The 17,695-nt window shown below is 32.3% G+C and overlaps 1 protein-coding gene across 2 annotated transcripts; it reads right to left on the bottom strand.

The window, feature by feature from the left end:
- Positions 1 to 6,230: 6,230 nt before the first annotated feature.
- Positions 6,231 to 13,875, bottom strand: LOC114291218 (receptor-like protein 6). Of its 2 annotated transcripts, none has more exons than XM_082898895.1 (2): positions 11,390 to 13,875; positions 6,231 to 6,398 (listed from the first exon to the last, which is right to left on the bottom strand). In XM_082898895.1, the coding sequence occupies exon 1, from the start codon at positions 13,848 to 13,850 to the stop codon at positions 11,427 to 11,429; it is 2,424 nt and encodes an 807-aa protein (XP_082755021.1). In that variant the 5' UTR covers positions 13,851 to 13,875; the 3' UTR covers positions 6,231 to 6,398; positions 11,390 to 11,426. The 2 variants fall into 2 exon arrangements, with proteins under 2 accessions (XP_082755021.1, XP_082755022.1); XM_082898896.1 differs by lacking the exon at positions 6,231 to 6,398 and having other exon boundaries at positions 11,284 to 13,210; positions 13,286 to 13,875.
- Positions 13,876 to 17,695: the final 3,820 nt, after the last annotated feature.

Genomic DNA, 17,695 nt, shown 5'->3' with positions numbered 1-17,695 from the left:
GTGGCCATTGGTGATAAAATTAAAGCACAAAAGGCAATGTATGCATGCACAATGCATTGGCCATTCAACTAGGCCAAAGAGCACAACCCTCAAGAAGGCTCAAAGAGTGGCAAAAGTGAAAGTGTAGCAACACTAAGTGCACTGAAATTAGGTAAGAAATGATGCCAAATCATTCAAACAAAGCAAGTGAAGCATGCAAGAATCCTAAAGCATGAAAGCTAACAAAGAGGATTACTCTAGGGACATGCAATACATGGCACAAATGCATGAACCAACCATGGATAGAGCTGAAATAGGTCAAAACATGGACCAAAACATGCTAAGATGGAGGCTCAAAGACCTAGGCATGCAAGCATACAAGCTAGGCTACAAGTTAGGCAACAATGCACAATACTCAAAGGCATTCAAAGCATGAAAGAAGTGGGAACATGGCAGTCCTAAATGCTTTGAAATGAAGTATTAAATGATGCCAAATCATCTACACAACACAAATGAAGCATGCTATGATGCTCAAAGCTTGAAGCAAGCAAGAGCACTTGTACTATAGCTATACAAAACATGAAGCATATGGCTAAGGCAACCCAAAACAGTCCTGAAACATGTCAAAATGAGTCTAAAACATGCATGGAAGGAAGCCAAAACATGCTAGCATGAGGGGCATAAGACATGATGCATACAAGGTAAATAAGGTGGATTACACTACACCTATTAAGACCAAGCATGGGATGACTTAACTGACAAAAATCAGAGTTATATCATGGCATAATAACCCCCAAAAAAATATTTAAATGATGGCTCGCAAGCCAAAGCGTGAAGGCATACACAATGACTCATGTTAAGGCATAAAGGGGAAAACCCTCCAACGCATTGAATAAGTGATAAATGCAAGTGCAAGACCATGAAACATGGACTGAAATCACATTATAAATGATGTCAAATCATTCAAATAGGCCAAGCAATGCATGCTAGTGGACTTGATACACAAAGCTAACAAGCTAGATTGAACCATGGCTATACAAAACAAGTCATGCATGGCCAAAACAACCAAAATTAGAGCTAAAGCATGTTAAAACATGGACAAAAGCTTCTTGAAGTTAAGCCAAAAGCATGCTTGAATGACATGTCAAAGCATGATATACACGAGGCTATTTCATGGAATTGCACTACAAGTGCATGGAGCATGCAAAGGCTAACCAAACCAAACCCTAACAGAGGTATGACATGGCAAGACATCACCAAAAACATGCTGAAATAGAAAAAAAAAAAACAAGTTAGAATGACATGCTACTTCATGAAACATACAAGACTAGTTTGTGTGATTTACACTACAAGTGTATTAGGAATGCATGGAGTGACAAAACCAAACAAAAACAATGACATGCCACAAGAAAATAACCACAAATACATGCTAAGAACAAGCTAACACAAGCTTAAAACACATGCTCAAACATGAGGCATATATGGCAAGTATTCAAAATACAAGGAGATGGGATGACCCTTTCCTATTTAGGACCCCAAAACCACATTTCCACCACTAAAAATCCTCTGGATTTCAGTGGTAGAAAGGTCATGCAAAGGCTACAACCAGAGCCTAAAGGGATGGCTCAAAACAAGGCCTAACAAGGCCTAAGAAAGGGTAGATCACCTCCAATGAAAAAGTGACCTTAAACAAACATTTTAAGGACCAAAAAACAGAACTTTTTATAGTAGGAAGTTAGTCTTAAAAAAAACATGAAAAAGGGTCCAAAATCTTAAGCAAGAATGGGGGATTTAAGGGTTAAAGACTCACCCTTGAAGACCTTCTTTACTACTGCAATTCCAGCAACCTCTTTGTGCTTAAACCAGCCCAAGAACACCAAAAACAACTTCAAGAAGCCTCAGCAACACAAGCAAGGTGTTTGAGTGTGTGTTTGTGTGTTAAAGTGAGACAAAATGACACTTTTACGCACAAAATAAGATCAAACAAGGAGATATAGTTACAAAGCTATATGTATCACTCCAAGAACTTTTCTTTTTGAACCTAGAGGAGGGAGGAGATGGTTCTCTCTTCTAGAGAACCAAAAGCAAAGCTTCTTGAGGAAGCTAAGGTTCAATGTAATCCCTCCATACACGTGTATGGTAGATAGCTGTGCTAGCTGGAGGAAAATATCTTCAAAAAGGTGACAAAAAGCAGTCGACCACTTGAAGTGGTCGGCCAGCTACTTCAAGTGGTTGGCCGACCACCACAAGTGGTCTCCCAAGACAAAAAGTGGTCGGCCATGGTGGAAGAAGATCAGCACACTGAAAACAAGCAAGGAGTGAGGTGGCCGACTAGAAAAGGTGGCCCAAAGACCTAGGAGACCAGTTGTCAGATCAGAAAACTGGTTGGCGGGAAGACAAGTGGTCTCCAAGAGGAAATACTGGTCTCTTACCCTTGTACCACCTTCCAAACAAGGAAAACAAGGTTTGTACCAAAAACAAACCAAAACATATGCAAGATGAAAGTTCGGGAGGCAAGGCGCGCAGCCGGGAGCCTCGAAAACTAGTTGACAAGCACCAAAAGTGGTTTACGACCACAAAAGTGGTCTCCCAAACCACAGTGGCCCTCTAGGCCAAGGAAACAAGGTGCGGTTCAAAAACCACACCAAACGGAGAACGTTAAGCGGTCTCGAGACAAGGCGCGCAGCCGAAGGCTCCAAAAATCAGAAACTAGTCTCCAAATGGGAAAAGTGGTTTACGACCGCAAAAAGTGGTCTACGACCGCAAAAAGTGGTCTACGACCACAAAGAGATGGTCTACAAAACCTCTCCCTCCCTCAGGCAAGGAAAACAAGGCCTGGTCCGCAAACTGAGCCAAAGCACAAAGAGTTCAGAGGCCCGGAGGCAAGGCTCTCAGCCAAAACTCCGAAACCTCGAAACGAGCACAACATGCACTATCACCGAGCGCTCAATCGATGACGTCTGAGTCTTAAGATCGGTCAAAAATTGGGTGTCTACAACAACACAGAGTTTCGTTTCATAAAAATGTTGTTTCTTGTGGTCCTTTGAAAGTTAGAACACATAGTGGTACACTTTATTTTATAACTTTTATTGATGATTATTCAAAGAAAGTTTGGGCTTTTGCACCAAAAACTAAAAATCAAGTTTTAGATGTGTTTAAGTATTTTCAGGCCATGGTTGAAAGAGAAACGAGGCTGAAATTGAAGTGTATCCAGACGAACAATGATGGTGAATATATTGGGCCATTTGATGAGTATTGTCGCAGCGAAGGTATTTGGCATCAAAGGACAATTAAGAAGACTACTCCTTAACAAAATTGTGTTGCCGAGAGGATGAACTGCACCATTGTGGAAAGAACAAGGTGTTTGCTTTCACATGCTAAATTGCCAAGATCATTTTGGGGTGAGCTAATGAGGACATCAGTTGATTTGATTAATTTGTCTTCTTTCTATCCTTTCAATGCTAATGTTCTCAAAAGAGTTTGGACTAGCAAAGATGTGTCTTATGAGCACTTGAGAATGTTTGGTTGCTAGGCACTTGTTCACATTCCAAAGGATGAAAGGTTCAAGCTTGATAGTAAGTCAAGACAATGAATTTTTCTTGGCTATGGGCGTGATGAATTTGGTTATACATTGTGGAATCCGGTTGATAAGAAAATTATTCGAAGCCGTGATGTTGTGTTTCTTGAAGACCAAACAATTGAAGACTTTGACAAAGGTGGTCAACTAGAGCCTAAAACTAGAGATCTCGTTGACATGGATCCATCTCCTTTATCATCGGTGGATGACAAAAATAGGGGAGATATGCTGCCACTTATTGAAGATATGGAGGATAAAACTAATCCTAATAAGGTTGAGCCCGAAATTGAGGAAGAGCATCCAACTCAAGAACCGCCACCACAACTTGAGTTGAGAAAATCTACAAGGGGCCGACAACCTTCAAAAAAGTATCTTCCCAATGAATTTGTGTTGATATCCGATCAAGGGGAGCCCGAGAGCTACCAAGAAACAATTGAGCATGCAAATAAAGGTAATTGAAAAAAGGCCATGGAAGAGGAAATGAATTCTTTGATTGAAAACCACACTTACGACTTGGTGAAATTGCCTAAGAGGAGGAAAATTCTGAAAAATAAGTGGGTCTTCAAATTGAAGAATAATGGCAAGAATCAAAGGTACAATGCATGCCTTATTGTGAAAGGCTTTGGGCAAAAAACGGTGTTGACTTTGATGAGATTTTCTCACCGGTTGTGAAGATGTCTTCTATTCGGGTTGTATTTGGCATGGCCGCAAGTATGAATCTTGAAGTTGAGCAACTTGATGTGAAGACCGCATTTTTTTATTATGATCTTGAAAAGAAATTTACATGGAGCAACCGGAGGGTTTTGTGAAAAAAGGGGAAAGAGAAATTTGTTTGCAAATTGAAGAAAAGTTTGTATGGCCTCAAGAAAGCGCCGCAACAATGGTACAAAAAATTTAACTCTTTCATGATGAATAATGGTTTTTTTAAAACCACTTCGGACTATTGTGTGTTTGTGAAATATTTTCCATATGGCAAATTTATTATTCTTTTACTTTAAGTTGATGACATGTTAAGTGCGGGTCAAAATTCTTCCATGATTAACAAGTTGAAATTGGAGTTGAGCAAGTCATTTTCTTTGAAAGATTTGGAATCGACAAAACAAAATCTTAGTATGAAGATTATTTGTGATCGAAAGAAGAGATTGATTTGGTTGTCTTAAGAAAGTTACATTGAGAAGGTTCTTGAGAGATTCAACATGTATAAAGCAAAACTGGTTGGTTGTCCACTTGCGAGTCACTTCAAACTTAGTTCGAATTAATGTCCTACAAGTGAGAAAGACAAGGAAGACATGCTGAAAATTCCCTATACTTCAGCGGTTGATTCTTTGATGTACGCTATGTTTGTATAAGGCCGGATATTGCTCATATCAATGGTGTGGTAAGTCGTTTTCTCTTTAATCAGGCTAAAGAACATTGGGCAGTGGTGAAATAAATTCTAAGGTATCTTCGAGTGACTTCGAAGGTGTGTTTGTGCTTTAAAAATGGTAAATCGATGCTCGATCGGTTCACAGATTCTAACATGGCTGGTGATGTTGATTCTAGGAAATCTACTTCAGGGTATTTGATGACTTTTGCAAGGGGAGCTGTGGCATGGAAATTTAAATTGCAAAGATGTGTTGCTCTCTTAACTATTAAAGCTGAATTTATTGCCATTATGGAAACTTGCAAGGAAGAGTTATGGTTGAAGAAATTTTTACAAGAGTTGGGTTTGATTGAAGCAAGAAATGTATGTGCTTTTATTGTGATAGTCAAAGTGCTATTCACTTGAGTAAAAATTTCACTTTGCATTCGGGGATCGAAACACATTGATGTAAAATACCATTAGATTTGTGATGTGTTAGATTTGAAATTGTTACAACTCAAAAAGGTTCACACGGATGATAATATTTCAGATATGTTGACTAAGACTTCGTCGAGAGACAAACATTTGAAGTGTCAAACTTTGGTAGGTATGGTTAATGTGTCCATCTAAGTCAGTAGGGAGAGAATTGTTGGGTATACCTCCTTAGTGGAGTATGAGACCCAATTAGTTTATTAATTTTTTTTTTAATTTGATTTGGTATTGATTATAATATATTTATATATATTATATCTGACTTTTGGAGGCCTAATGAATATTTTTTAATATATTTGGTGACAGTTAAGATTTTAATAAAAAACCTAAGAATCAATAATATATTTTTTGTATTGTTATTCTTCGGATGTGTGCAGCAACCATAGGTGGTTTTTAGTTCTTGATTTACTAAGCTTGTTGTGTAATATACGGAGCTTGGTGCTGTTATCTTCCTCGCAAAACGTGCCTGTTGCATTTGGTGCACATTTGGCTACTTCAATAGAGATTGATTTGGGTCTATTATTTTGGGTCTTTTATAATTTGTTTTGAAGGCAATTTGTTAATCTATTTTGGTGAGATTTTTCTTTTATTTATTTGTGATTATTTGAAATTCACCTAAAGGTAGTTTGTGAGACCATTTGTGTTTCGTTTGTAATTATTTGCAAACTCTTGGTTGATAGTTGAATTAGATTTTAATCCATTGAACGTATTTCATATTGAGAAAACTACGTAAAATTCTTGTGTCGATGATTGAAATTTTTCGCATTAGTTTTATTTTCTTTTAATTGATTTATTTTTGGGAAATCATCTATGTTCCCTAATATCTTTAACATTTAAACATAACACACATGAAGAGCAAAATATTATTTAATGCAAGACAATACAAATTAAATTCAACTCAAACTTAAACATAACGATACAAATTAAATCCATATCCATTAATACAATCAATACAAATTAAATAAATTGCAAAATCCAACTCAAGCTTCTAGTATTTCCTTCTTTCACCTAAAAAACAAAAAACAAAAAATTGTATGTAGAAAATTATTAGACGCAATCAAGTCTATCGTAATAGACCAATTAAATGAAGACATATCAATATAAATAAAATTTAAAAATACATATATAGGTTTGATTGTTGGGCTAGTTTGGTTTAAGCATGGCCTAAACAAAAAAACAAATCAAATCTTATAAGTTTGATGAATTGAAAAAACAGAACCAAACCAATGTCCTTAAAAACCATCCCAACTTAGCCCAAAGTGGTCAATTTGGTTCGATTATTTAGTTCTATGATTGATTAGATAATTTGAATATCCCTAACGCTATATTTTGTTGGGAGATTTAGAGAAGAATTTGGAAAAGGAAAGAGAAAAAATGTGTAAAACTAAGTGAAATGTAGTTATATTTTATTCACATTTCTTCTATCTTCTCCCTTTACCTTTCTAAATCATTTCTCAAATCTTCCAACTAAACACAGCGTTAATAAAATCAAAGAATGCAGTTCACTTACTTTAAGATTCAATATCGAACCTCATACTAAAAAATCAGACCGATGAATTTACGATTTTTTGCTTACCCCTAACGATAAGTAAAATCATTGTTCTAGTGGTGAGCGGAAGGTCACATTGTGTGATAAGCATCATGAGATCATGTGATAAGTTGATTATGTTGTGCGGTATGTTGAGTCAATTTTAATAATAAATAAAAGAATAAATTATATTATTAGTATTTATAATTTGAGTAAAGTGTCATTTTAGCTCCTATATTTTTAATTTACACAATTTAATTCTTACATTTTCTATTTGTTGTATTGTGGTCTATTTGTTATGCGTTGTTAACAATTTAAACGAAAAAGAAAATGACCACATTGCAATAAAATTAAAATTATAGAGATCCAATTATTTAAATTAAAACTACTAGAATCAAAGTAAAAACTTTTAATTTTTTGAGAAAATTGTCTCATTTTTATATTAGTTTTGCTTATTATGAATGGCCTCATTTTGGGAGTTTCTCTATTTCACACATCGAAAATTTTCAACACACAACTCTCTTATTTACTACGTTAAATGATTTTAAAATTTGATATGTTGGTCAGCACACAATTCACCATGTCAAGAACATCCCTATCTTTTTAAAACTATAAACTTTTTAGAATAAATTGTTTCAATTGAAAAATGAGAAGTCAAAATGAAATTGATGTAAAGTGTAAGGGTATATAACGTAATTTACTGGAAATAATATGAAAACAATGAGTTTAATTTTGGAAGAATTTCATTTCAGTATAATTTTAAAAAGATACTTACATATTAATGAAAAACTTTCCAACATTAGAAAGCAATTTTATAAACTTTATCATATATCTGAAATTATTTTTTTAAATTTACCACTTAATTGTTATTTTCCCTTTAATTTTCATAAAAAAAAAAATTGAAATATTTTAAAAGTAAAAAACTAGAAATGAAAACATCAAAGAAGAAAATAATACCAAACAAAACCTTTTGTTTTTAATAAAACAAAACAAAAAAAAAAACTCTAGCTTATGGTTTTAATTTCGTCGGTCAATTTTTTTTTTGGAAAAATAACAAATCAGCCTTACTTTTCTTAAAAAAAAATTATTCAACCTTTATCAATTTTCTATTAGAACAATTCAGTCGTATTTTGCATAAAACACTTCCACAAAGTCTTATTTATCATATATTCCTCTTATACTCACGACATTTAAGAGAGTTAATATTTAGAAAAATATTTATCTTGCTGATCCTGTTAGTTTTTTTTTTTTTAATTTTTCCTTAATGAGGTGATTGCTAAAGCCAAATATTGTTATAGAATATTACCAAACCCCTGCAATTTCAGTTGAATTATTTTTTTCAAGTAACTATTAATTTTTTGATGCATTAGGTATTGATCTAAAAGTCGACATGTTAATCATTTTATTTATTTAAAAAGAATTGATTTTTTCATCCATATTTTTTTTTGTGAATTTTAGTCATTTTTAAATTTTTTTTATATCAATTTAATTTAGATACACTTAAAAAATACAAAATTTCTGACTTTTTTTTTTCAAGAAAAATTCACTATACACTAAAAAATATAAAAGAATACAAAAATTCAGTATGTTTTTGTATACTTTGAAATTTTTATGATTTTTTAACAAATACGTACTTTTCAAGTACATCTATCAGGTGCATCTAAAAATAAAAAATAAAATTAACTAAAATATTAAACAAATTCAGTAAAAAAACAGAATAAAAAACTCAAAATTATTTTTAAAGATTCAGGACCAAATAGAGTGAATAATCTTAATTATAATTTTTGAGACCCTATTTATGATTTTTTTTTTTTACTAAACTTGACCATTAAATTATGAGTACAAATGTAATTGATATCCATGGAAAAAGGCAAAAGTGGGAAAAATTATAGTATTACTGTAGTGTTGAACTATTTCAAAATAATTTATTTAAAATATGACTGAATTATCTTAATACAAAATTAATAGGTCTTAATGATTTTTGTGTAAGAAAAATAAAATTTATTAGTTATTTTTCTATTTTTCTTCTATCATGAGAAATCGTATGGGCTTTCTCAAGTATTGGCTTTGGGTAATAAGATTGGATGCAATGCAATGCTACATGGTCGGACCTGAAATTTTGGGCCTCGAAGAGAACTCTTAAGATGGGCTTCATATGGGTTCCTCTACCATACACACCACTATTTGGGGGGTGTATTATAATTTATCATAATTGTGATGCTAGTATAACAAATGCCAGAACTAAAAAAATGATTATAATTAAGAAAAATGTTTCAGACCGCCTTTCCCCCCAACCCCTTTGACCCCCTCTCAACATGATTGGCCAGTTTTTTTCTTTTTTCTTTTTTCTTTTCCTTCTCCAATCGTAATAGGTCATAACGAGTCATAACCAAATATCATTTCAGGCATAGCTAAATACCTCTTCAAACATAACTAAAATAACAATAATAGATCATAACTAAATCATAACCAACACCATAATGACTATAACTAAGAACTACAAAGTTTGTAACTAATAATTGATTATTAGTTGTAGCTCATAAATGCATATGCCATTCAATCATTGGTTTATTGCATTTCAAATGTAATTAATAATTGATTATTTGATTCATATGTAATAATTATCATATCTCTACAATTTGAAAAGTGAATTTATTTTTGAGTTGTTATTAATTATTTTTTTTAAGATGTCGGTTAATATGTTAGTAGTTAGATTACAATATAGGTCAACATCTCTTCATAGATTCGAACCTAAAATCTTACTCAGCTTAGCACAAAAGTATCGTCTTCATGAACACTTAAGAAACTGTCTAGGCTTCAATAATTATTAATTTCAAAACACATTTATATCTAATAATTTATTATCAATATGGTAATGTTTGTATACACATGGATATATCACATCATGATATTTTTGAATTCTTTATACTAAAAAATAACTCATGTTTATTTTTATTTTTATAGAAATAAGCTCTTATTATGAAAAATATTATGCATAACATGGACAATTTATTCAAATTTTTTTTTTTAAAACACAAAAATACATGTGTCATTTGCAATGAAAATTTTTATGTATAGTACAAATTCATTTTATTGTAAGGTTATTTCTACTAGGTCTCATTTAAGAAGTTAGCTATTTTAGTTGGTTTTATGACTTTTTTCTATTTTAGCGTGATTAAAAAAGTTGCGTTTGAAATTTTTTTTTTTTTTTTGGTAGTTGATTTGATAGTTGTAAAAGAAAAAATGAAATGATTATGGGTTGAATGTGACATTTTATTTTATTAGTTATTTTAGTCTATTTTGTTTTTATTGGCTACTTTAACCCAAATAGCCCTTCCCAAACAGGCGCTAATGATTATCATGATATTATTGAATCTTTATGCAACTCCATCCAACCTAAATTAAAATTTTAAGGCTAGTATTTAAAAAAAAATAAAAATAAAATATAATGTATTTTTTGTCAACTATTTTAGAAGTAATCAAGTAGAACAAATACAACATAGATTTAATTTTGTAAATTAGGGAAATAGAATTGAGTTAAAATTAAATATTTCATCTATAGATTTTTTATTTTTTCATCAAGTAGAGATTATTTTCATTAAATTTAATTTGTAAAAAAAAACTTTTAATTTTTTCATACACTTGATACTTTTGATTATGGATAATTTTTTTGATATGACATATTAACACAACATGAATCAAACACAAACTGAAAATGACATGACACAATAATATCATGCAACAAACCAGTGGAATGTGCTAGTGTTGAGTTAATTTTGACACAAACTCGAAATAACATGACACAATTACGACCTAACACTACACGACACCCACCTTAGTTACAACTTATTTAGCTGACAATAAATCATAAAAAAAAAATTAAAAAAAAAATCCATCCATGTTTGGCAAATGCTAAAAAATCACATTTTTTGAAATTTTATTTTTAGTGAATCTTTAAAAAATTTGTATTAGAAGTTTTTTTTTATTTTAATTATTTTCAAGTGTTTCTAATCTAGAAAAATTTAAAATTTTGAAAAAAAAAAATGTATATAAATCAAAGAAAAACTAAAATCAACAAAGAAAAAATGAACACCTATTTATGAAAATTTAACTTGACTTGAAAACATGTATATAAATTCGTATTGAAAACATGTTGTTCATAATTTCTACTGTTAGCATGAATTATTTTACCATTTTGTTTTCTTCTCCTCGACTTGGATCTAAATTTGTTATTTAAGGCGATTAGAATTACAAAGTTTGTGAATTCAAATTTTACAAAAGAGTTTTTTTTTTTTTTCATGTAATCTATTATCTTTCTACTTACATACATGCATGTAACTAACTATATATTCTAGCAGTCAATCATGAGCGTCAAATTTGAAACATAGAAGTAGGAAATGAAAAGGGATATCATGGTTCACAATCAAATTAAAAACAAACAGCTTTAATGAAAAGGAAAACATGGTAGTACCTTTACTTCAAACAAGCTCCACTTAGTTCTGAACGTGTCATCTTGGTCCATATTGGTATCTCACCACATTTGATCTGTTCTTCTGATGATGCATTTTCACTCTAAAAATTCTCGCAATCCATTCTTCTTTCTTTCGAATGATGCAACTTCCTATCACCAAACCAAATACTGCTCCACATCCATATCCCATCAACACTGCTTCCCATCCAAAACCATCAAGTCTGCATTTATAATTGTGGCTTGAAGAAGATGGTAAAGATGGTGATTCTGCTACCTTGGGAGTCTTACATTCCTTCGACAAGGGAAAACCACACAAGTCTGCATTTCCCCCATATGAAGTGTTTGAAAATGTTTCAAACTGCTGGCCTCGTGGTATAATCCCAGTTAGATTATTTTGCGAGACATCAAAAACTTCAAGGAATGTCAAGCTGGTTAGTTGTTGAGGTATCTCACCAGAGAGGTTGTTTTGGGATAGATCCAAGGACTCAAGCTCAGTTAGATTCACTAAGGACAATGGAATCGGACCTGTGAAGCTATTTCTTGAAAAATTTAGGACACGGAGGGCTTTAAGTCTTCCAATGAATCTTGGAATATTTCCATCAAACTTGTTGTGCGAGAAATCAATAGCTTTGAAGATGGTGATGATCCTTGTGAGTTCCATATCCAGTCCTTTATTCATTATGGTTACTGAATAATAACCATAACCATAAGCATCGCTGATATAATTTAAGGAGGATTTGTCTTCATCATCCATCATTGAATGCATGCTCTCAAAGTATTCTGATGGCAAAGTGCCTGTAAATTCATTGTGAGACATGTCAATGATATGTAAATTGGTGAAGTTTAATCTCTTCCTTGGTTGCTCTATGGGACCATGGAATTTATTATCTCGCAAGACAAGAATCTGCAATTGGGGCAGGTTCTCCAACCAAAATGGAAAAGCATCTTCTATGCGATTATGACCCAGATTCAAAATTTCTAGGTTCTTGCAATTCGCCAATGATCGTGGAAGCACCCCTTGCAATCCATTGTGGCTAATGTCAAGTTCCTCTAACATGCATGGATATCCAATTGTTTGAGGGATGCTACCATTGAAATTGTTTCTTTGCAAATTTAACCACATTAAATTTCCATTGAAGCTCAACAAACAGGCAGGAATTAATCCGACAAATTGGTTATGGGACAGATCAAGATATCTAAAAGAAAAATTGCAGAGTGGATTGAGTTCTTCATTTAGGTGGTTGTTCGAAAGGTCTAGCCTCTCCAAAAATCCCGTTCTGTTTTTCAAAAATTCAGGAATTTTTCTTAAGTTGCAAGACGACAATAGTAATGTCCTATAGTTTCGGAAAGAGGAGGGAGTGGAGTTGGTGGTGGTCAATGATAGACCACTGTTTGAAAGATCCAAAATATACAAATGTTCAAGCTTTGCAAACATGTCCAGCTCAACAGTGTCGCTTAAATTATTTGACGAAAGATCAAGAGAGGCAAGGTTCACAAGATGAAACAAGGAAGGAGGTATTGTCCCATTGATTGAGTTACTACCTAAATTTAGATGCTGTAGATGTGGAAGGCCAGTTGTTGATGATGGAATGGGACCTGTTAGTTGATTGTTTGAGAAATCTATAGAATAAAGTTGCGAGAAGTTGGAAAAAAGTTGAGGAATTGGGCCTTCAAAATTGTTGTATGAAAGATCAAGCGAATCTAATCGCGTGAGGTTTGTAAGCGATCTCGGAATCGTACCAAAGAAATTGCAGTCACCGATGTATAGCCCCTCCAAGTTTTTAAGATGGCCGATGGAATTAGGTAGCTCTCCGGTGAAACCTGTAAAAGAGAGATCCAACAACCTAAGGTGCCTAAGGTGCCGCAGAGTTCCATTAATAAAACTCGGAAGTTTACCTGTGAGTTCTCTGTTACCCCCTAACGACAGCTCCTGCAATTTCTGTAAGTGGAAAATGCTATTGTAGAAGTTATTCCCTTGCCAGACTTCTTCTTCTGATGATGATTGTATTGGGCCAGAAATATGGGAGGAAATGAGGTCAAGATGGGTCAAATTTGTGAAACGGCCAAATGAAGGTAAAATTTGAGAGTGATTGAAGTTGTTGTGAGAAAGATCGAGGTGTTGAAGGTGAACAAGATTGAAGAGGCTGCTGTTTGGATGGATGGTACCATATAGGCAGTTACAGCTGAGGTCGAGGCCAATGACATGAGAAGTGGTGTTATCACATGTGACCCCATCCCATGCACAACAATCTGTACCCTCTTTCCAATTATTAGTATATAGATTAGAAAGAACAGTGCTGCAATCGAGAGCAGAGCAATTGAAGGAAAAGAGTGTCTTAAATTGGAGCAAAGCAGTACTCTCATCATTATGGCAAAGATGTGCAGAAGAAGAGAAGCAGAAAATTAGGGAATACAGGAGGATACATATTGTGAGTTGATAATTGGATAGTAAGAAACCCATTCTTACACCAGTATTGGGTGGTAGAGAGGGAATTGGATAGGATGCTTCTTCTATATGCACTCCCCCTTTTATAACTTAATAATAATTCAATAATAAAAAAATATAAACTGAAAATTGTCATTGTATAGTCTCACATATTATTATTGTATTAGTTTAATTGATTCCATCACTCGGTCAATTTTATTATTAATATAAAGATAATATATAAGATTATAAATTATTTTTATTGAATAAATGTAATTAGTATTCAACATAGTATTATTTAGGTAATGAGTCCCAACACTCGCTCATTTTTATTGCTAGTAATATAATGCTAACATATGAGGTGATATATAATTTATGGTAAACAAATGTAATCATCATTGTGAAAAATCTAGAAATCTCCTAAATGTTGATTTGTGATTATGTATCAATTTTAAGCAGTATATAACAATCCCAATCAAATAATCATAACAAATCGACACAACGATTTTACGTGAAAAAACCACAATCGGACACCTCCAATTGTGATAAAAAAAACTACGGGCAAAAGCGACAAAACAATCCACTAAAAAGAAATAAAGGAATTACACAGGTATACTCTCAATTACCTAACAAATCCACGCCCGAATTGAACCAACCCGTATGTGCATCTTCCACTCCCGTCTTCACCTCGAAATTGTCTTGACAATGAGCCACTCCAGAATCCACCAAAGCTTCAGGCTCGAATTTTTCAGAATCCACCGAAGAACAACTCTCTCTTTTGTATAGAATAAACAAATAATCCTTTGATATATACTCTTTAAACCATGAATTGAATACTCAATCAAATATCAAAGAAAACTAACAAAATAGTTCCAGATATAAACTCTAATATCCAAGAAGAAGATCTCAAAAACGTAATCCTTGTTTTGGACTAAAACAAGTACTTATAGAAATCTAGGACTGCGAAACTCGCTTAAGCGAAGACTCTCTCACTCGAGCGAGGAATCAAAAACGCGTGTTTTCCATAAGTGGCTTCGCTCGAGCCAAACTACCTGCACACGAGCGTACAATCATCCTTCTCAAGTTTTTTACAGACGCAGCCTTCGCTCGAGCGAGCAAGGGCGGACAAGCAACTTCAGTGAAGTGGCAATCTTGAAAGAATTAACATCACAAACTTTTCTGCGAGGCACACTTTGGATTGGATTCGCATCGAAAAACTCATAGTCTCACTGAAATAAAAAGTGCGAAAACAAATACAACTGAAAGGAGTTTTGTCAAACGGGATTGCCAAGAATAAAAATCTAACACATTGTATTATGAATAAAATTATATTTGAATCATTAATTGGTGACAAAATTTAAAAAGAGAAAGGCAAAATATATATATATATATATATATATGAATAAAATAGAAGCGAAATTTTTTTATCAACTTTCTCATTTTTTTTTCAAATCATTAAATTTTGATATGAAAAGATTTATTTTTCATGAATGATTTAGGCATTTTCCAAACAGTGCCTAAACAAAGGGTTGACCCATAATTGTTCTTATTTGGTGCTTTGTGTGCATAGCAAGCTTGACTAAATAACAAAATCCGTGTTGAATCTCCGGTTCTATGAACTTGGAATTATTACATTGCCCTATTTATCTCTTCATATATATATATATATATATATAAATAATATCATTATACACACACTACCAATCTCAGAGAGTAAAATGACAAACCTAAGGCCCTATTTCATATATAAGGTCTTGTTAGTTTCTAAAGAAGAAAGGTAGGATTAAATTAGTGGTAAGAAAAGGTTTACAAAATTATTTTTATTTTGAAAAATTGTCAAATCTACTTTGAAATGAAGAAATAATCTAATGTATATAAAATAGAAAATTCGATTATACACATCCCTTGAAAGAACTGTATCATATGTACCTCTAGTTATACCATTTCTTCTTTAGTTATAATTAATTTTCTTCTTCTGTTATGATATTATATTAGTTATGACTCGTGAGATCTTTGGTCATGTCTCATATAGTGTTTGGTTATGACACTTTTTTCTAGTTATGACAAAGAAAGTATAGAGTTATGTCATTTTTTTTTTTAGTTATAAGGTATACACATCCTTTGAAGGGTGTGTCCTGTAACCTTTCCCAACATAAAATAATTAATAGTTTAATCTACTATTATATTTCAAGTCCTAGTAAATCATTCTTACTCATCACGAGTGATTCCTCATTTTTCATTTAATTTTCATAGGGTTTTTTGATTTTCTAAAATTAATAGATTTAATAGTGTTGCCCATAATAATACATTTACAAAGTGATATTTTGAATCAGATTTCTTAATGGATCGAGCCTTCTTCAGACAAAAATTAATAAACTATATAAGCTTTAATTATATTATAAAAAACATAAAGTTATTCAAAAATATAATTTTTATAAATAAAACAAATCAATAATTTAATATGATATTTTTGCAATTATAAACTGCCATTATGTATTTTTTGCTTGAAACAAAAGGACTACAAAATGACATATCATTTCATATGAATTTTTTCTACAAAAATTATATATATATATAAAACATTATTCTTTGTGAAAACCTTTCAAAACATTGTACACCATTATTGAAGAAGGGATGGATTAATGAGTAATGAGAGAATTGAAGAAGGAAGTTTCTTATGAGATGTTCATTGGTGCAACTTATAGGATGTTAATTGGTGTAAACCCTCCCTTCTCAATCAATATATGAATAAATTAACCGGGTTAGATTCTTTCAAGTTGGCCATTCAACTTGAGATACTAGTTGGGCTTAGTGAGCTTATTTTGGGGTCAACATTGGTAATTTAAACTGTTCACTTTTTAGAATTTGTTGAGTAAAATATTCATCCAAAAAATCAAAATTATTGAATATCGGTAGCTATATGTTTCAATTACATTTGTCTTAAAAAAAGGACAAAATCTAATTTATAGCTCCTCAAGTTTAGCCTTGGAGCATTTCACCCTTGTGTCATTCAAAAATAGCCAAATAGGCCTTATATGTTTTTGGATTAAAATGCAATACTAACTCCGTTAATTACAAGTGATAATTGACCTTATTACCCCTCTCTTTCTCGTCCTTATATTATACACAAAATTGTTTCTTAATCACATGTTAATCAATTAATTCACATATTAATGCAAATATCATTGTTTTTAGAACATAATTTCTAATTTTGTTAAACTAATTAATAATTTAGTCACATTTTTAATTACACATAAATGCATATATATACACACTGTATTATATATACAAACTTTAGGTCTTCTGGGTTGTTCTTTAATTGGTTTTGCCAACAAAAATTTTAGATTGTGAATGTACTATCGGTTGAAACCTAACAAAAAAGTTTACTAACATTAGCCAAACCCAACAATCACTACATAATAATTACACCTAACTCAACAATCGCATAATACAACTTTCATAATGAGAAAAAAATAAGACCACTACATAACCATTAGGCAAAATGAAAAGCAACCCAAAGAAAAATTGAAAGCTCTTGTATTGTCAATGTATTAATCTTGAAATTTTCAACTAATGATGCTTGGTTCTTGGAAATTTCCTCACATATTTAGCTTAAATAAAGGATCCACGTAGGAGATTTTGTGGATGATTTGGTCCACGAATATTGTTCGCAATGATCTGTTAGTGTATTATTATATAGATTACCTTTTATTTTACAAATTATTAGTGTATTATTATATAGATGTTCAACTGAATAATTGGTAAGCACTTCTTGTGCACCTCATAATGATTTTCTTCAATCAAAATTATTCAAGTCTGAAGATGATGATCAATATTATTTAAATAGAAAAATAGTTTTTAAAATAATATTTTTTATAATT

This window comes from Camellia sinensis, chromosome 12, assembly GCF_055761805.1.
Source record: "Camellia sinensis isolate YWXY chromosome 12, ASM5576180v1, whole genome shotgun sequence".
Lineage (NCBI taxonomy): Eukaryota > Viridiplantae > Streptophyta > Magnoliopsida > Ericales > Theaceae > Camellia > Camellia sinensis.
This window is presented reverse-complemented; position numbering and strand designations above follow the sequence as displayed.